We start from the raw sequence: 21774 nt of genomic DNA, 5'->3' as shown, positions 1-21774 counted from the left end.
TTTCCACTTTTCTTTGTCATATTTATTTAATGCAACATGCAGTCGCGTTACACTATGTACGTACATGAAATAAATAACAAAACAATGTGCAAATAATGGCCATGCTTGCAATGAATACAGTTCTGGATGGTTCTCATGACTGTACAGTAAATAAACGCTAGTGAATAGTAAAAAGCTTGGAAAGTACATTGGGGGTAACCAAGTAGTACACGGAATTTACAGGATGTCTACCAACCGAGAATTAAAAGGAAAATGGCCGGGAAAGTCAGGGAAGATCACAAGCTTTCACTCACTGCAGCATCCTGGGTCTACGGGTGTCTGATGCGCCTTTTGCATTAGTGTTTCCTGGAGACGAGCACAACAATGACGCCAAAAAAGGTCAACTGAATAATGGCAAAGTATATTTGAGGCAGAAAGTGCCAGCAAAACCATCCTTTGCTTGCTTTCAGTAAATTGCTTAGCTTTGTGAACGGCGTTGGATGTAAAACGTTACATCATGCTTGATGGTCAGGGAGTTTTGTTCCAATTGTCAGCAAAAGCCAGGAAGGATCAGTGAAGTCTGGTAGACACCCTTTACATAGTAATCAAGTTGAAACGCATGAAAAACTGTCATGGAGCACACGATTACAAGGAATTTGCAATATCCTCGCGTTTCTGGATGCCAATCCTCCTTACGTCGGCAGGGGTTTCGTCCTCTGGGACACTCGTCTCATCCTGCCTGTCAGCAACTGGTGGCTCCTCAAATGTATCACCCCACATCAGGCAAGCATTATGAAAAATACATGCCACAATGATGATGGTGACAATTATGTCTGGTCGTCGGGTTTCCACACGAAAGAGCCTTCGGAACCGACCCTTCAGCAGTCCGAATGCCCTCTCGATAGTTACCCTTGCCCTAGAAAGATGCACATTGTACCTCCTTTCCTTGACTGTCAAGTGACCATCGTCTCTGTGTGGCGTCAAGAGATGTGGGCCAATGGGATAGGCAGCATCTCCCACTAGATAACTGTCCAGTGGGAAGTGATCTGAGTTGAGCATTCCATACACCTCAGAACGGCGAAAGTGCGTGCATCATGCACTGAGCCTGCCTCACCAACTGAACAGTGCAGGAACCGCATCTCATGATCACAAACTGCCTGTAGCACCACAGAGTGAAAACCCTTCCTGTTGACGTACGAGGAAGCGTTCTCCTTAGGTGCAGTAATTTCTATATGCGACCCGTCAATTGCTCCCAGGACCTTAGGAAACCGAGATTTACCCTGGAAGCCAAGTATGATGGGTAACGCATCGTGACAGTTGCTCGGCCAGGCAACGAAGAGACGTGCCATGTCCAAGAGAGCCGAACCAACCCTCCGAACGCAATGGAAGACCGTAGACTTTGCCACACCGAAGCGGTCCCCAACACTCCTGCAAGTGAAAGATAGTGTCATGTAACAGCTGGAGTAAGACAAGGCAAGGCATTCGCACTAGACAGACAGGATACCAATCTGTTGCTGTTCGAAGTGGGCACTACTAAAAATGAATGGTATGAACAGCAGGATCACATTAGAATTCCTCAACTGAGCAGTATTTCGCTTATCAGGTCATGTAACGTGCAGATACACTTGACTAAAGGATTCCAAATTCGCCAGCGACCAGATAACAACAAGACGCTGCTTCATGGCGGGAATCGTGGGCCGTCCGGGGTGAATAGTTGCAGATTCTAATGCTGGGGCCAACAGCGTTGCCATCTTCTCTACAGTTGACCTGTGGAGTCGAAAGTGCGACTTGAAGGTGTCTTCCCTCATGGCTTGCACTGTTTCTTCGGCATAGTGGGCGACCTTCGGAATCGTTCGGCTGTAACGTGCATAAAGCAAAACCAAGTCAGCAAATACTGCGCATAGCGCGGATGGATATAGTTTAGTAACGATACCGCGGCTTCTACGAAGACAAAAATCATGAAAAACACGGAAAACCGATATGCGTCCGGTCTCTACATGCAATTTTACTATTTTACAGGCCAAAAATTGTTACCGATTTGCAAAATTTGTGCATTTTGATACGAAATTACCTCTTTCGACAACGGATAATTACCGCGATCTATCTCCAACCCCCATCCCACTACTTCAGCGCCACCATCCCAATGGAACCAAAATATGACAGAAACACAAAAGTATAAAACTCAATTCTTTGACTTTTCAACCTTTTTCATGTAACTAAAACGTAAATTTATTACAAATAACGCATAACATTAGGCAGAAACCATGATGAAACACCAATCTCGCGATGTCGCCGAACACCGCAAGCACGACACTTCGCAAGTGCGTGATTCCAAAACCACAAACACGAACTTGTTCAAGTTGGGCCACATCCTGAAGGACACACAAACGACTGGATACACTCGCAGTGTTTGGTGCCGAATCATGACATAGAGCCCTCTCGATACATGAGATACATATTCCCCTGATGTAACCTAACCTCAGTCACGACGGATGCACAGTCTACATGGGCCCTCTCGACACATGGAATATGTATTCAGCTGATCTAATCTAACCTAACCTCAGTCACGACGGACGCGCAGTCTACATGGGCCCTCCCGACACATGGAATACGTGTCCTCCAGACCTAACCTAACCTCAGTCACGAAGGAAGCACAGTCTACATGGACCCTCTCGACACATGGAATACGTGTCTGTCAGACGTAACCTAACCCCAGTCACGACGGAAGCACAGTCTACATGGTCCCTCTCGACACATGGAATACGTATTCAACAGGCCTAACCTAACCTCAGTCACAACGGATGCACAGTATATATTGGCCCTCTCGACACATGGAATACGTATTCGCCAGACCTAACCTAACCTCAGTCACAACGGACGCACGGTATATATGGGCCCTCTCGACACATGGAATACGTATTCGCCAGACCTAACCTAACCTCAGTCACGACGGATGCACGGTATATATGGGCCCTCTCGGCACATAGAATACGTATTCGCCAGACCTAACCTAACCTCAGTCACGACAGATGCACAGTATATATGGGCCCTCTCGACACATGGAATACGTATTCGCCAGACCTAACCTAACCTCAGTCACGACGGATGCACAGTATAGATGGGCCCTCTCGACACATGGAATACGTATTCGCCAGACCTAACCTAACCTCAGTCACGACGGATGAACAGTATATATGGGCCCTCTCGACACATGGAATACGTATTCGCCAGACCTAACCTAACCTCAGTCACGACGGATGCACAGTCTACATGGGCCCTCTCGACACATGGAATACGTATTCGCCAGACCTAACCTAACCTCAGTCACGACGGATGCACAGTATATATGGGCAGTATATATGGGCCCTCTCGACACATGGAATACTTATTCGCCAGACCTAACCTAACCTCAGTCACGACGGATGCACAGTATATATGGGCAGTATATATGGGCCCTCTCGACACATGGAATACTTATTCGCCAGACCTAACCTAACCTCAGTCACGACGGATGCACAGTATATATGGGCCCTCTCGACACATGGAATACGTATTCGCCAGACCTAACCTAACCTCAGTCACGACGGATGCACAGTATATATGGGCCCTCTCGACACATGGAATACGTATTCGCCAGACCTAACCTAACCTCAGTCACGACGGAGGCACAGTCTACATGGGCCCTCTCGACACATGGAATACGTATTCACCAGACCAACCTAACCTCAGTCACAACGGATGCACAGTATACATGGGCCCTCTCGACACATGGAATACGTATTCGCCAGACCTAACCTAACCTCAGTCACAACGGATGCACAGTATACATGGGCCCTCTCGACACATGGAATACGTATTCGCCAGACCTAACCTAACCTCAGTCACGACGGATGCACAGTATATATGGGCCCTCTCGACACATAGAATACGTATTCGCCAGACCTAACCTAACCTCAGTCATGACGGATGCTAAGTATATATATGGGCTCTCTCCGCACATGGACTACGTATTCAGCTGACCTAGTCACAACGGATATTGTAGTCCCAACGTATTTCATATATATATACATATATATGTATGTGTAATTTGACGTGACATTTGTGATGCATGAACATTCAACGTAGAATAACGTACAGAATGTGACCTTTGTCATTAAGACTCCCCATGTAAAACATCACTTTTCCTCTTATTCATTTGTGCCTCTGCTAACGATTTCCAGTATTTTTGTGCACATTTCAATATTAAATGCTGTATTCCAGAAATCTACGCTCAAAATACGCCTATGTCTCATAGTAAAGTTCTTGCTTGGCAAGCAGTTTTCTGTTTTACATCACCGTTGGCCCTAGGAGCTTTAACTCTTCTAATAACCCTGTTCTGCCTTTCAAAAGCAGATATTCATTTCGTAGCCTGCTTTTAATGTCCGTATGGTCCGTATTCACGTGTGTCGTCTGGCAACAATGACATAAAGCCGATATTATTTGGTAACATGCACTGGACGTCCGTATTCACAAGTGTCGTCTGGCAACAATGACCTTACCGTACTCCTGCTAAATCTACGCCCATCCGTGCGCTGTGGGAGCGTTACTAAACTACAGCCGCGCGGATTGTCACCTTCACCCTTGCCATTCGATTGCATATTTCGGTGGCTTTAGCACGACTGTTGTTTCGTTGGATGCATACCTTTTTCTTCCTTCGTCATCATCTTCCCCTTCGTCAAATGCGTCAAGCAGCACAAGTGCCGCAACTTCCTCTTCTTCTTCTTCGTCCCACGGAGAATGGCCATTAGCCCCAAGGGAGACAACTTCTACAAACATGTCCTCGTCAAAAACGTCGTCTGCCTCTGCCGCCATGTTCGCTGAGACGGGCGTAACTCGTAATGGGCGAAAATTTCTAAACGGGAGTACCTACCCACAGGTCACGTGACATCTCACTCGGGTCACGTGGTGCGTAACCCGGGGGTCACCCGGGTAGAATAAAAAAACGCACCCTATGTTGGATGGCTGGATGGATTGTAGTGGCACCCAACACGACTTCGATGCCGTTCGATGCACTTCGATGTGGTTTTCATCACATGTGCTGGTTTCGCTGAAAATGGCAGAAGACGAGATCTTTGTGACGCCCTCATCTTAGCCTCCAGCCCTCCCTCACGCTTCTACACCAATATATACCCAAAAGGCGACTCCCTTTTATCACGAGGGACGTCTCAGTTCTGTATAATTCGTTGATCCGTCGTATACATTGCAAAACTGCTCCTGTAGAGAAGGAAATGTGTGCAGAACCGAAACCGCGCCAAAAAGGGGCGCGGGAGATTTATTTCAGTTAGTACATCGCGGTACATGAAACGTACTTCAATTAATTCCGTGCACGTACCGTGCTGCAGTCTGCTTGCTTCTTCTGGAGTGACAAAAGAACGTTCGCGCATCCTTGCGGTGTTTTTATTGTGACAGTGATGAGCACAGCAGTCGATGTGGACGCCATGTTCAAACTACGCGGCGGGCGATGTCGTCTGCTATAGTGACGTCACACAGCCAGCAGCAGCAGCGCACTCAGCGGCTCCCGACCTGCTGCCTGCGCTGGCCAGCGGGAGCAGCGGCGCTGCGGCAGCAGGTTGTCTACGAAACGAGCGCGCTGCCCTAGTGGACGGAAACTTGCCATCCGCTGACAGCGCTGGCAGCGGTGAGGGAGGGAGCGTGAGGGAGGGCTGGAGGCCAAGATGAGGGCGTCACAAAGCTCTCGTCGTCTGCTCGTTGGCCGCCATTTTCAGCAAAATCAGCGAGCTTGTCTACTAAACCAGCGCCTGCTGTCGCTAGCGCTGCCCCCTACCGGTGCTGTCGGCGCTTTTTTATAGCGTCCTCGATAAACTGCACCGGTGCGCACCGGTGCGACCTGGTGCGGCTTGCCATCCTCGATAAACTGCACTGGTGCGCACTGAACGTCCTCGATTAAAGGAATGCACCCATTCAGTGCAGCACTGAGTTGCCCCGAACCCACACCGAGAAAATCGGCCGAGCGCCAGAGTGCAATCCCAAGAAGCATCGCGATTGCAGGAAGCAGGAGGAAGGCGGAAGCGGCAAGTAGCCAGGTGTAGCCGGGCAAGTAGCAACAGACAGCCATCGTCAGAATGGCATTCGATCGGTGCCGCTCGCCAGGTGCCTCTCGCTACGGGTCACGCAGCCTACTAGCCACAACGAGCACAGATCTCTAGGTGGCGCATGCTAGTATCCATCAGATCAACCAGTGCAGTGCAGTTTCATGTTCGATAATGCCTCCGCCCAGGGCACCGCCAGTGTAGAGCACCACGCACCACTGTGGTTTCGGGGCAATTCCGGAGCAAGTTTATCGAGGACGCTATTAGTCGAGGACGTTCAGTGCGCACCAGTGCAGTTTATCGAGGATGGCAAGCCGCACCAGGTCGCACCGGGGCGCACCGGTGCAGTTTATCGAGGACGCTATGAGTTGCCCCGAACCCACACCGAGAAAATAGGCCGAGCGCCAGAGTGCAATCCCAAGAAGCATCGCGATTGCCGGAAGCACGGAGGAAGGCGGAAGCGACAAATAGCCAGGTGTAGCCGGGCAAGTAGCAGCAGACAGTCATCGTCAGCATGGCATTCGATCGGTGCCGCTCGCCAGGTGCCTCTCGCTACGGGTCGCGCAGCCTACGAGCCACAACGAGCACAGATCTCTAGGTAGCGCATGCTACTATGCTAGTATCCATCAGATCCACCAGTGCAGTGCAGTTTCATGTTCGATAATGCCTCCGCCCAGGGCACTGCCAGTGTAGAGCACCACGCACCACTGTGGTTTCGGGGCAATTCCGGAGCAAGTTTATCGAGGACGCTATCAGTTTTCTGCCGGCAGCAAGTCGGGAAGGAGTGAGAGCAGTGGTCACTACGACTACGCGTCTGAAGACGCCCGCACATTCTCTTGCATTCACACGAGTCAGTTTCCCGGCGGCTGTCAGTTTTCCGATCCCTTCTGTATTCGCGCTTGCATTTCGTCTGTGTCTAGCGCAGGATGGACCAATGAAAGAAAAAAACTTATTGCACTAGCGCTCCTTGTGGATGATGCACAGTGCATTCACGTGAGAAACGGGACAAGATATGGGCCAAAGAATAGATTCCGAAGAAGCGCTATGGAATGTAAAACAGCATTAACCCAAATCTCCGTGTGGACGACCCAAACGCCTGTCGGAGTATTTTGAGAATAGAAGTAGTATGTAGGGGTTGAGAAACTACGGGGATGAGAAACTACAACCTGGACCCCTGCCCCTGAGCCCTGCGCGTATTTTTCCTCGCGCGCCGCGTATGCGGAGGATTGTCCACATGCTTATCGGTGGTGGGAGGGCTGCGTGCGCGCTTACCCTCTCCTATTTTTCAGCCTGGGCCGACTTCTTTAGTCATTTTTCAATCTGTGCCGACTTCAATCGCAATTTTTTTTCAGCTACAACAGGTGTGCAGTAGGCTGTTTACATGCAAAGGATAGCCATACACAAAAGTACAAGTGAAAATATATTGATTAAAGTCATTCGTGTCAGAAATTATATTATGACTCTGTGTGAAGGGGAAAAACCTAGCCAAAAAACCTGATGCAGAAGAAACACAATACACGTAACAAAGAATATACTTATTACAGGCATGATGCAATAGCATTGAGTAGGTATCACAGATCAAACACAATATTTTTTATTAACTGTAATCATACACACAAGTTTTCAATGAATTAGAAGGGATAGCACATTTAATCAAAGAAGATGTGCTTAATCAATACGATTATAAAAAAAATTACAAGTTGCATCCTTTGCGTATTTTTTCCCGTGCGGCGCGTGTGCGGCGGGGGGGGGGGGGGCTGCGCGTGCGCTTATCGTAGCGTATTTTTCAATCTGGGCCGACTTCTTTCGCCATTTTTCCACCTGGGCCGACTTCTCTCAGAAATTGTTCCGGTACAACAGGTGTGCAGTGGGCGGTTTCCATGCAAGTATAGACATGCAAAGGATAGCCATACACAAAAGTACAATTGAAAATATATTTATTAAAGTCAAAAGTGCAAGGAATTATGCTGTGACTCTGTGTGGAAGAGAAAAACCCAGCCAAAAAACCTGAAGCAGAAGAAACACAATACAATACACGTAACAAAGAATATACTTATTACAGGTACGATACAATAGCATTGAATAGGTATCACAGATCAAACACAATATTTTTATTAACTGTAATCATATATGCATACACAAGTTTTCAATGAATCAGAAGGGATAGCACATTTAATCAAAGAAGATGTTCTTAATCAATAGGATTACAATCAAAATTACAAGTTTTATTATAAAAAGTCTGAGATGTGAGAACCTGATAGATGTAAGTAATTTCGAGCACAATATGGAAGCTAATAGCGTCCTCGATAAACTTGCTCCGGAATTGCCCCGAAACCACAGTGGTGCGTGGCGCTCTACACTGGCGGTGCCCTGGGCGGAGGCATTATCGAACATGAAACTGCACTGCACTGGTGGATCTGATGGATACTAGCACGCGCTACCTAGAGATCTGTGCTCGTTGTGGCTCGTAGGCTGCGCGACCCGTAGCGAGAGGCACCTGGCGAGCGGCACCGATCGAATGCCATGCTGACGATGACTGTCTGCTGCCACTTGCACGGCTACATCTGGCTACTTGCCGCTTCCGCCTTCCTCCGTGCTTCCGGAAATCGCGATGCTTCTTGGGATTGCACTCTGGCGTTCGGCCGATTTTCTCGGTGTGGGTTCGGGGCAACTCAGTGCTGCACTGAACGGGTGCACTCCTTTAATCGAGGACGTTCAGTGCGCACCAGTGCAGTTTATCGAGGATGGCAAGCCGCACCAGGTCGCACCGGTGCGCACCGGTGCAATTTATCGAGGACGCTATAAGTTTAATATTCCAATACGACACAAATTTAATTAATCAGTTTCTTATGAAGTGACTAGCGCAGACATAAGGAAATAATTCGAATCAGCACATAACATTAATAGAGAACCTAACTGACGTATTCTCCATCATGTAGGGAAGTAATAGCTACACAATACCATATCAAAACGAGAAACGGACACCACATTTAATCAAAGAAGATATTCTAATAGCGTCCTCGATAAACTTGCTCCGGAATTGCCCCGAAACCACAGTGGTGCGTGGCGCTCTACACTGGCGGTGCCCTGGGCGGAGGCATTATCGAACATGAAACTGCACTGCATTGGTGGATCTGATGGATACTAGCATGCGCTATCTAGAGATCTGTGCTCGTTGTGGCTCGTAGGCTGCGCGACCCGTAGCGAGAGGCACCTGACGAGCGGCACCGATCGAATGCCATGCTGACGATGACTGTATGCTGCTACTTGCCCGGCTACACCTGGCTACTTGCCGCTTCTGCCTTCCTCCGTGCTTCCGGCAATCGCGATGCTTCTTGGGATTGCACTCTGGCGCTCGGCCGATTTTCTCGGTGTGGGTTCGGGGCAACTCAGTGCTGCACTGAACGGGTGCACTCCTTTAATCGAAGACGTTCAGTGCGCACCAGTGCAGTTTATCGAGGATGGCAAGCCGCACCAGGTCGCACCGGGGCGCACCGGTGCAGTTTACCGAGGACGCTATTAATCAATATGATTACAAACAAAATTACAAGTTGTATTATAAAAAGTCTAATATTCCTATACGTGAGAACCATCAGTACAATAGCGGGAAGTTCTGATAGTTGTATGTAATTAAATGTGAACATCACAGACCCTGGAAGACCATGGGACACGAACACAAGAGGAAATAAAATCTATACCACTACAAAGAAGTTATTCTTGATCAAAACAACAGAGGAGAATAATCTATCATTTTAACTATCATAAAATCAACCTCGTGACGTAATCTAATCGAACACTATACAATTTTCATTCTAAGAGACACTACAAACCTTACTTTGTTTTATGAGTTCAACACAGAAAATAGATATGTTAAAAATGAACTTCACCACATAGCACGCTCCTAGCCAACAACCAGCTCTGATGATACCTGCACTGATGTGTTGAAGACGGGTGCGCAAGATGTATGTAATTAATTGTGAACAGCACAGACCCATGGAAGACCATGGGACAAGAACGACACGAACACAAGAGGAAATAAAATCTATACCACTACAAATAATTTATCATTTTAACTATCATAAAATCAACCTCGTGACGTAATCTAATCGAACACTTTACAATTTTCATTCTAAGAGACACTACAAACCTTACTTTGTTTTATGAGTTCAACACAGAAAATAGATATGTTAAAAATGAACTTCACCACATAGCACGCTCCTAGCCAACAACCAGCTCTGATGATACCTGCACTGATGTGTTGAAGACGGGTGCGCAAGATGTATGTAATTAATTGTGAACAGCACAGACCCATGGAAGACCATGGGACAAGAACGACACGAACACAAGAGGAAATAAAATCTATACCACTACAAATAATTTATCATTTTAACTATCATAAAATCAACCTCGTGACGTAATCTAATCGAACACTTTACAATTTTCATTCTAAGAGACACTACAAACCTTACTTTGTTTTATGAGTTCAACACAGAAAATAGATATGTTAAAAATGAACTTCACCACATAGCACGCTCCTAGCCAACAACCAGCTCTGATGATACCTGCACTGATGTGTTGAAGACGGGTGCGCAAGATGTATGTAATTAATTGTGAACAGCACAGACCCATGGAAGACCATGGGACAAGAACGACACGAACACAAGAGGAAATAAAATCTATACCACTACAAATAATTTATCATTTTAACTATCATAAAATCAACCTCGTGACGTAATCTAATCGAACACTTTACAATTTTCATTCTAAGAGACACTACAAACCTTACTTTGTTTTATGAGTTCAACACAGAAAATAGATATGTTAAAAATGAACTTCACCACATAGCACGCTCCTAGCCAACAACCAGCTCTGATGATACCTGCACTGATGTGTTGAAGACGGGTGCGCAAGATGTATGTAATTAATTGTGAACAGCACAGACCCATGGAAGACCATGGGACAAGAACGACACGAACACAAGAGGAAATAAAATCTATACCACTACAAATAATTTATCATTTTAACTATCATAAAATCAACCTCGTGACGTAATCTAATCGAACACTTTACAATTTTCATTCTAAGAGACACTACAAACCTTACTTTGTTTTATGAGTCCAACACAGAAAATAGATATGTTAAAAATGAACTTCACCACATAGCACGCTCCTAGCCAACAACCAGCTCTGATGATACCTGCACTGATGTGTTGAAGACGGGTGCGCAAGATGTATGTAATTAATTGTGAACAGCACAGACCCATGGAAGACCATGGGACAAGAACGACACGAACACAAGAGGAAATAAAATCTATACCACTACAAATAATTTATCATTTTAACTATCATAAAATCAACCTCGTGACGTAATCTAATCGAACACTTTACAATTTTCATTCTAAGAGACACTACAAACCTTACTTTGTTTTATGAGTCCAACACAGAAAACAGATATGTTAAAAATGAACTTCACCACATAGCACGCTCCTAGCCAACAACCAGCTCTGATGATACCTGCACTGATTTGTTGAAGACGGGTGCCGATAGATGTATGTAATTAATTGTGAAAAGCACAGACGCTGGAAGACCATGTGACAAGAACGACACGAACACAAGCGGAAATAAAATCTATACCACTACAAAGAAGATATTCTTAATCAATATGATTACAATCAAATTACAAGTTGTATTATAAAAAGTCTAATATTCCTACACGTGAGAACCATCATTGCAATAGCGTGAATATCTGTCATAACATTTCGAGCGCAATTCCAACATTACACAACTTTTAATTTCTTATTAAGTGAACAGCATAGACGTAAGGAAATAACGAGAAACAACACAATCAACACCTACAATTAATAGAGAGCCAAACCTGCGCACCATCCAACACATAGAGAAATAATAGCTAATCAATCTATCAAAAGGAGAAATATTACAATATAGCACAGACTTAACGCTGAAGAACAGGGGAACGCTCTAAGCGGCGACATGTAAACAACAACACAGGAAAATAATCTATCATTGAACCATCATAAAATCGACCAACATACAATTTTCATTCTAACAAACACTACGAACCTTGTTGGAGGTATCCAAGACATAGAAAATATGCACTGTTTTCATCTCGGTTTTCACGCTTTTCCTCAAAGCCGGGAGACTTTATGTCTCTATCTGTATGACCAAGCTCCCATGCTTTATCACTCAAAGGGTTGGGGGCTATATTCCTTCGTCCAGCAAACAGGACGTTCTAGAGGTCAGATAAGATAGTTCAAAGGCGATATATTTTATTGTGCAGCGCAAATAGATGTCGATATTATTCGCGGGGATCACTATCTTTTCGTATTCTTTCCTTGAAACCGAAATCTTTCGTCAAAGTGGTTGACAAGTCGACTAAGTTTGCACAGATGTGATATTGTTATTGAACATGTAGAGAAAGTCCAAATTATTAAATGGTAGCAACAATACTCAATCAAAAACGAGAAACAAATTTAATTACATCAATTTTTGTAATATCTTGCAACAGAAAGTTCTATATAGATGAACCACACAGAAAAATCAAATGTGAAACACAACTCAGAAATATGAGGCATTCCCAACTCAGAGATTATTTTACTTATCTCAATCGAGTGAACAATTGAAACAAATACGACACAATTAATACATCATGCATACATAATGTCCAACTCATAGAATATCAGTCGAACCTGAAACAAAAGAATAATTAATTCAGACAAATCATTTCTAAGCAAGCAGCGTGAATACACCGTAGAATTTGTACTGAAACTTGTCATTTTCAATGAATAAACATGATCAACTAGTGGATTCAAGCGATAAAGTGTGATGAAACCCGACGACCCCCAACAACAACATCAAGTTAGGGAGGGACGGGCTCTAGTAGGGCCTTGTACATAGAATCATTGAAAGCGCACATTTTTTCTTACTCATCACATCTTTTTGTAAATCAATTTCCATAATTCTCATGGCATGCATGTGGATATTAATTACATTCTAAAAAATTTGATCAATAAAAATTTGAAATTTGATCAATAAAATGAGCATAGATATGCTTTTAATTAAGTGTAGATGCGCACTTGAAAACAGAAGAGACAATTGTTCTATATTGAAAAGATGGACAGATTTTGTACTCGCTACCATAAGTTATGGGAAGATGTGATAAAACACTGCTTCGAAAAGGAAGAGCCGCGAAACGATTCCATTATCGCTGCATTTCAATATATCCTAGACATGGTCGTATTCGGAGATATGGTACAAACTACAGAACTGAAGATGCAAGAATTTATATGCCGAATCTACAATACTTATAAAAATATCTGCACATCAACGTCGGAAGGGCCACTGGGATTGATGGAGGAGTTTTTGAGGTTTGCCAACGAAGAATTGAAATACACTAGACCAGAAGTAATTGTAATCATTGCAATGGGCATTGCGTTCATCAAGAAAGCAGTCAGATCAAATTATCATATACAAGCGGTCTATATCGCACGGTTCATTACGGATTTGTTGAAATTACACATATCTGAGATGGAAAGTACATAAAATCTTATCACGTGATATGTTCCACTACCACGGCAACGCAATTATTTTATTCTACCAGTCAGTGATGTCGAATGAACAGAAGTTCAATATTGTCGTGCAAGGTCTGATGTATTATCACCTGTTGAAACTCAACAAACACATCAATTGCGGTGGACCACCGGACGATTTTCATCTAATACTCTCTTGTAGGCCATTCAAGAGTCTTCATACAAAGAAAGGAAACATCAATAAGAGACTGTGGAAGTTCATCGCGACAAAGTGCAAGTTGTTGAAGCAATACAAACACGGCGACAACATATCACCTGCGTTAATCAACGCTGGATTCAAGCGCCTAATAATCAGAATAAACTACTTGATGTCTTCGGAATTCATGAATCAAGACAACAAACGAAAACTTCAGAGTTTGGAATAGAATTGTAACTTATCGGAATAAACAAGCATATAATTGAAATAATAATTGTATTCTTTGTCATCATTGTAATGTATTCTACACATCGCAACGAAAACAGCTTATGATTAGATTGAAGATTGCTAAGGAGACGAATATTCCAGACTGTGTGTAAGAATTCTCATATGGAATGAGACCTGACCATCAAATAGGTTTTACCCGACTACACTCTGTACAAGTTCAACATCCGAAGGATAGAATTGCCGGAGAAGGATCGGTCATTGAAATTTAGAGGCATGATACATCAGTCTATGATTACAAAAAAGAATCACTAATCTCTTGTGAAAACTTATCATATTTCATGAATTAAATTCCACAGTGCATGTATATTTCTCAATCAGTTGCACTATCCCAGACGTAGTAAAAGAAGAAGAAAAGGCGTCTTTGACAAGCAACCCGATTGGAGTGCGGAATAAATAAATAAATATTTTCGTCAACACAGTTATTCATTTGTGTGTCTGGATAGGAAAAAGGAGCTGTCCAAGATAGGGCAAGATAACTGATCGCGGCGGGAGAAGCCAAAGCGTTCGCGACACAGTGTCATCAACTTTCACAACTGCATTCGGGTTCAGTGCCTGCGAGATAATACGAAGTGTTCGCGAAAAGCGAATCTATTATCAGATGCCACAATGCAAACGAAGAATTTTACGAGCATGACGTGCAGGCCAAGTCTACAATTCTAATCACGTAATCTTCGTAACACACGGCACACAAACGTATACGTAATAATTTCCAAGTGGCAATCAGATTTTGGGAGAAGCGGATCACACAACCGCCATCAGAAATGCTTAAAGGACAACGGAAGCGAAATTTGTCCACTGCAAAAAAGAGACCGAACAAGGTGTAAATATTATGTAGAATTATGTTGCCACTAGTATTTTGTGAGTACGCGGTACGGATGGGCATATTTTTGACGATTACGAGCGCGCTGGGCCGCCCACCCGACACGATCGCCCATGGAGCGCGCCCGCTGCCGCAAAGCATTGCGGGAAAATCTGAGGAGCGCGTGACGTCAAATATCTCTCGAGCTCCATGTGCGGCTGCCCGGTGAACGGCGAATTCCGAATAACGCATGAAGATGTTCGATTCAGAGATCTCGTGGAAGTCTGAAGGCGATATATCCTATGAAAGGTGGGTTCGTACATGCTTCTTCGTCTCTGTTTTTTCCCCGTAGCGAGAATCAGACGTACGCCGAAACGTCAAGTGGGCCCCCCTCCTTCTTTCAGCCTGATGTACTTCGTTGACAAGTCAAGGCTAATGAACACCTCTGGATTTGGTTTGAACCATTCGTCAACAATATGTCTGCGCACTCCTTGTCTTGTTTCACCTGTCTGCAGGTAGGCATAGACGGATTCGCGGCGAGAATAAGATTCCTATCTTTCGGAAACAATTGAAACATGACAGTCATCAAAAAAGTCAGACATCAGCGGAATCTGAACTTCGCATCTCTAGATTGCCAGTCGAGTGCCAATGGCCAATACGGCCACGGAAACAACCACAGACCAGTAGAGCGTGTTTGTTCTGAAACATACCCCGGCCGAACGCAAGGTAAGACAGCCAGCAATGTAAGCAGCAAAACTCTCACCCCTAGGGAGAATGAGATCACCTTCCTTCGGATGGATTTTGGGGGCCAGCATTGGTAGTGTTGTCTTTGTAATAAACGTCAGTCGATGTTTGACGCTATGTTTGTGTTGTCTATCCGTGTGTAGTCCGTGCAAGGAACACTACGTCCTCGCGTTGCTGAAAGGAAGTCGGCAACATGCTGTAGCACAGCCAGGAAAGACTTCACAAGCATGTACAATTTTTCTTGTCGCGAAAATCAACCTCCGATCGCAAAACCACCGCGAAATGAAAGTCAGGAACTCCAACAGGAGAGACAACGTGCGTCACTTCCGTGGTCTGCTACGGCGGCGAGGCGACGCTCACCAGGGGCTCAGAGTGCTCCGCGGACGAATTTTATATCGCGATTGTGGCGACATTTCAACTAATATACGTAAATCTAAGTCGAATTCCGGATTGTTTTGGTACACATCGCAATATGAGGCAAACAGCTTTGCAGCTTATTTTCGCTTCCGTCGTCCTTACAATGAAGATGAGCGTTATGCATAAACACAATGGAAGATATGTTGTATTAATTATAATAAGCAGATCAGCGCAGGTCACACATAAACGTAGATCCAATTCACAAAATATACTCGAGATTTCCCGTAGCCATACAGAAAACCTATCACATTATTTTAGTGTCATAGCATCCGGGCACTACAAATGGAAAGGTCATACTTTAATTTTATAAGTCTTTAGCTCATAACGTTGTAAAATGCAAACTCAACATTAAAGACAATTTTCTTCTTTAAATTTTCAAAGCCAAAACTGCACGATGTTTCTTGCATTTTTTAAAAGATATAGATTAAAAAGTTCTGCATATGGTCACACATACTATACAAGGTATTTGATTGTGGCTTAAATGCTAAAATTTATCGATTCACATTCAGGAGAAGTGGTGACTACCACACATCAGTAAGAGTTTAATTAAAATTTGAACAGATGTTGCGAGTTACGATCAGTGTTGTAGAGTGTGTAATTTCACATTACGCAAGCTTGAGCTCGCTCACTTTGACGAGCACTCTTTCATGATGACAGAGAATTTAATCGAATGGGTTGATATTTTCTATATACACTATATCATAATGTGAATACTCTATGTCGTGGACATTAAAAGTTACGAATATTTTCAGAACGAAATTTACTGAAAACTCGAAGAAAGGGTCACCCGCGTCGACGAACCCGTTTCCGGAAAAAAACAACACGCTCGCATACGGTACCGCGTCGGGCGCAGAATCGTGTTCTGTTTCGGGTACGGCATTGTGGAAACGCGGCCAGGCGTGTTGTCGAAACGTCTTCGTCTTCGCGGGTGACCCTTTCTTGGAGTTCTAAGTAAATTTCGTTCGGAAAATGTTCGCCTCCAAACGCCCATTTCCACCGACGTTCCAGGTCAACCAAAGGCTCATTTCCTCCGAAAAAATATTCGGAGGTTCTGGGCTTTCGGTTGATCTGGGCACGCGGATGGCAGTGACTCATATCCTCCAAATGCTCTTTTCATCCAAGCGCCCGGAACCACCGAAAGCGGGGATACTTCAAAGAACACGCTTGCGGTTCTCGAGTATGCCGGAATCCACTGTACAGCTCGAAGCAGAGTTAACTGGAACGCCACTTCGCCACAAGCTAAAGTCGGGAAGAGAGCAACCCTAGCGGCTCTTACGAGAAATAAAGGCGAATAGTGTTTTGACTGTCCCACTGTTGCTGTGGGGGTATCCGCTTTGACATGAGCTGTTGACTCGACATTACCCTTAGCTATGTTTGTGTTTGCGGCGATTATGTGAAGGTGTATGCCGACTGATATCGCACGGATGCGATTCCTTTATCTCACTGATACACGCGAAGGTGGTCGCGTTCGCTCAGTGGGGCATTTTCAGATTTGTGATCAATCAAATGAGGATGCACGGAGTCTAGTGGAAAATTTATTGGAGTTGCTATCCACCTTTGCATGTATCAATGAGATAACAGCATTACATCCGCGTGATATCGGCCAGCATACACCTTTACATAATCGTCTCAAACAAAAACAACCCAAGCAGCAAAATGTACTGAAAGTCGAGTGCAATAGGGGTGGACGGGTAGGTGGAAGGCCTTGAACAGACTCCTGAAACTAAAGAACATTGATAAGACACATACCGTCCACACCTATTGCACTCGACTTTCAGTACATTGTGCTGCTTGGGAAACGTCGCGATGATAACCACCGTTGATGGTAATGCCGGCTCAACAACTCATGCAAAGGCGGACACCCTCGTAGCACAATGACGAATTCGTGTGGTCATTTCGTGGCAAAAAAGTTCTTTTTTCTTTTTTTTTTTGCCAGATCCCGAGCAGTCAAGCAATCTTGTATGTTCGTATGGCACTTTCCGAGCGCCCGGAATTTGCCAGCTAGAAGTTTTTTCGTCCGGTCCCGAAACGATCGAGCAGCGGGTTGCCCAACTATATCCGGTGTCGTCAAATGCGCTCTGTAACGGTGGCGAGTGCCCTGAGTGGCCCGCACGTCGAACCCGAAGACGGGCGACCACGATGTCCCTAGCGTGATCCAAGTGTACGAACTCTGCCCTGACCCAAAAGGGATGAGGCGAGCCTGATCCTGATCCTAAAACCGCCAGATCCCTGGCACTCGTCTTCCGGTGGCAACTGTCAAGTCATCCAGGTCCGGAACCGACCTAGCAATCTCCGAGCGGTAGGCCGTGTTGCCATGAGCTTGGGTGGATAGAGACGACACGTCACACGTTGTGTACGAATGAGATCGCGTTCAAGAGGTGATCTGCACGGAGAGGTATTCCGAAAATGAATTTTATTGGTATGCATGTTGCTGACGGGGGAAGCACTACCTTCGGAAGGTCATGGAGGTCCGCGTCATGAGTCACGGAAAAAGAGCATGGTGGGAGTGGTATGTTCTGCGGCTAGAACATATAGTGGGTCGGTGGAAAACGCACAAACCTCAAGCGCCTTCTGAGTAGATTGGCAGTTCAGATGATATGTTGCTCTCATGCATTCATACTGTTTGAAAGCTTTTTCTATGGATTGTTTCAGCCGGTTAATAGCGTGTTTTCTGAACATCTGAACTGTATTAACAGAAAGCATAAAAGAAAGGTAAAGGAGGAGGTCCCTTTTGCAACCGTTTTCGAGACCTGTGCCGTGGGCGTTTTCCCCTATGATGACCTACACAGTGCCTGGACCCCAGTCATTCACCTGGAAAATATCTCTCTGTTCGGATCGGATCACTTCTTGAACGCGATCGACATCAATAATACCTTTCCTTTGCAAACTTCACTTGTGAGTCAGTTGCAGGATTGGATTCCCGCATACCCAAGAACCGCTCACCCTTCCTTTCAAGTATTCCGCTTTCGGTGGTTCTGGGCGCTCGGATGAAAAGAGCATTTGGGGGATATGGGTCACTGCCACCCGTGTGCCCAGATCACCCGAAAGTCCAGCACCTCCGAACATTTTTTCGGATGAAATGAGCTTTTGGTTGATTTGGGATGTGGGTGGAAATGGACATTTGGACCGTGTGGGAACCCGATGCACTTCCTGCAACTGACTCAGAAGTGAAGTTTGCGAAGGAAGTGAATTATTGATGTCGATCGCGTTCAAGAAGTGATCCGGTCCGAATTGAGAGATATTTTCCGTGTGAGTGACTGGGGGTCTAGGCACTGTGTAGGTCATCATAGTGGAAAACGATTACTTGAGTGATGAAGGGAGAAAATACACAGTCCAGTCTGGTAGTAGTGGGAACATAATAAGTCCAGGGAATGAAGCACTCTTTGAAATAAAACTTTAATATACACAAGCTTTCGTGCTAGTAACAAAGCGGCCACGGCACAAGTCACGAAAAGGATATCATTTTTTCTTTGATATCCACTTTTCTTCAATGCTTTCTGTTAATACAGTTCAGACATTCAGAAACCACTCTATTAACTGGTTGAAAAAACCCCTAGAAAGAGCTTGCAAGCAATATGAATGCATGAAACCAACATATCGTCTGAACTGTCGATCTCCTTAGAAGGCGCTTGAGGTTTTTGTGCGTTTTCCGCCGTTCCGCTATGTGTTCCAGCCACAAGACGTACCATTCCCACCACGTTCTTTTTCCGTGTCTCATGACGCGGACCAGCATGAGCTTCCGAAGATGGTACATCTCCTGTGAGCAACGTGCATACGAATAAAATTCATTTTCGAAATATCTCTCTTCAGATCACTTCTTGAACGCGATCTCACTTGTACACACCGAGTGTCGTGTCATTTCTACCTATCCAAGCTCAGGCTTCTTTAAGCAAGCATCAGCTCTAATTTTTATATCTGTCATATCTGTTACATCTCGCGGATATCCAGGTGCTACATCTCTAAGGATAATTATTAAGCACGGGAACAAAAGAAGCTGTAGAAGTCAGCAGACCGCATACCTCACGTTGCAGAACATTTCGAGCACCGGATGAGCAGCATCAAGGGACCCACGTGACGGCTATGGTCACGTGACCCTCTCTGGTGAGTTGCAGGAAGTACAGCTCGAGGCGGAGTTAACTGGAACGCGACTTCAACCGCCGATTCGGGAAGAGTGGCACTCTAGCGGCGCTTAGGAGAAATGCAGGGAAATGATGTTTCGACTGTCTTACTTACGGCGAATTCGGGTGGTCATTTTATGGCAACACGGCCTAGCGCTCGGAAGTTGCTACGTCGGCTCCCGAGCTGGATCACGTGACAATTGCCACCCGAACATGAGTGCCAGGGATCTAGCGGTTTTAGGGTTTTAGGATCAGGATCAGGCTCGCCTCATCCCTTTGAATCAGGGCAGAGTTCGTACACTTGGATCAAGCTAGGGGCATCGCGGTCGCCCGTCTTCGGGTTCCGTCGTCTGCTAAATTACGTGAACATGGACGTGCGGGCCAATGAGGGCACCTGTCACCGCTGGAGTGTGGATTTGATGACAAAGGTTATAGTTGGGCAACCCGCTGCTCGATCTTTTCGAGACCAGGCGAAAAAAGTACTACACGCCAAACTCTGAAAGGGAAAGCGCCACGCGAACATGCGAGATTGCTTCTTACTACGCCCAAGCGAGCATGACTGCTCGGGATCTGAAAAAAAAAAAAAAAAAAAAAGGTGCCACGAAATGTCAACCCGAATTCGCCATTATGCTGCGAGGGTGTCCGCCTTGGCATGGGTTGGGGACTCGGCATTACCCTCAACTGCGGTTATCCTCGCGACGTTTGTTTGAGTATGAGGTGATTATGTAAAGGTGTATGCCGACCGATATCACGCGGATGCGATGCTGTTATCTCATTAACACACGAAGGTGGACATCAAGTCCAATAAACTTGCCACTAGACTCCATGCATCCTCATTTGTTTCATCAGAGATCTGAAAACGCCCCACTGATCGAACGCGACCACCTTCGCGTGTATCAATGAGATAAAGTCATCGCATCCGTGCGATATCAGCCGGCATACACCTTCACATAATCGCCGCAAACACAAACAAATATCGCAATGATAACCACAGCTGAGGTTAATGCCGAGTCAACAGCTCATGGCAAGGCGGACACTCCCGCAGCAACAGTGGTACAGTCCAAACACTATTTGCCTTTATTTCTCGTAGGAGCCGCTAGGGTTGCTCCCTCCCCGACTTTAGCTCCGCCAGTCGAAGTGGCGCTTCAGTTAACTCTGCTTCGAGCTGTACATTGGATTCCCGCACACTTAGGAACCGCTCTCGCTTCCTCTTTTCCCTGTTACACGGGGGAAGCGTGTACTTTCGAGTATCTCGCTTTCGGTGGTTCTGGGCGCTCGGATGAAAAGATCATTTGGGGGATGTGGGTCACTGCCACCCGCGTGCCCAGATCAACCGAAAGCCCAGAACCTCCGAATATTTTTTCGGAGGAAATGAGCTTTTGGTTGATTTGGGACGTCTGTGAAAATGGGCGTTTGGAGGATATGATCTGCTACTATAAAGTCTCCCGGCTTTGAGGAAAAGAGTGAAAACCAAGATGAAAACAGTGCATATTTTCTATGTCTTGGATACCTCCATCAAGGTTCGTAGTGTTTGTTAGAATGAAAATTGTATATTGTTCGATTTTATGATGGTTCAATGATAGATTATTTTCCTGTGT

The 21774-nt window shown here is 45.3% G+C and overlaps 1 protein-coding gene across 1 annotated transcript; it reads right to left on the bottom strand.

Annotated features, from left to right (window-relative positions):
• Positions 1–624: 624 nt before the first annotated feature.
• On the bottom strand, positions 625–4830 carry LOC135371723 (putative nuclease HARBI1). The gene is made up of 4 exons (XM_064605695.1): positions 4661–4830; positions 1603–1836; positions 1094–1407; positions 625–1025 (listed from the first exon to the last, which is right to left on the bottom strand). The coding sequence occupies exons 1-4, from the start codon at positions 4828–4830 to the stop codon at positions 625–627; spliced, it is 1119 nt and encodes a 372-aa protein (XP_064461765.1).
• Positions 4831–21774: the final 16944 nt, after the last annotated feature.

The sequence above is a fragment of the Ornithodoros turicata genome, unplaced genomic scaffold (assembly GCF_037126465.1).
Source record: "Ornithodoros turicata isolate Travis unplaced genomic scaffold, ASM3712646v1 Chromosome12, whole genome shotgun sequence".
NCBI classification, from domain to species: Eukaryota; Metazoa; Arthropoda; class Arachnida; order Ixodida; family Argasidae; genus Ornithodoros; species Ornithodoros turicata.
This window is presented reverse-complemented; position numbering and strand designations above follow the sequence as displayed.

Bases quoted from the DNA above. Each gene is read 5' to 3' on its own strand.
- LOC135371723 (XM_064605695.1), bottom strand. From the start codon at position 4,830: ATGGCGGCAGAGGCAGACGACGTTTTTGACGAGGACATGTTTGTAGAA. The intron at 1,837-4,660 runs GTATGCATCCAA...TGCACGTTACAG, and splicing joins GATGACGAAGGAAGAAAAAG to CCGAACGATTCCGAAGGTCG. The intron at 1,026-1,093 runs GTGAGGCAGGCT...TGCTCAACTCAG, and splicing joins GTTCCTGCACTGTTCAGTTG to ATCACTTCCCACTGGACAGT.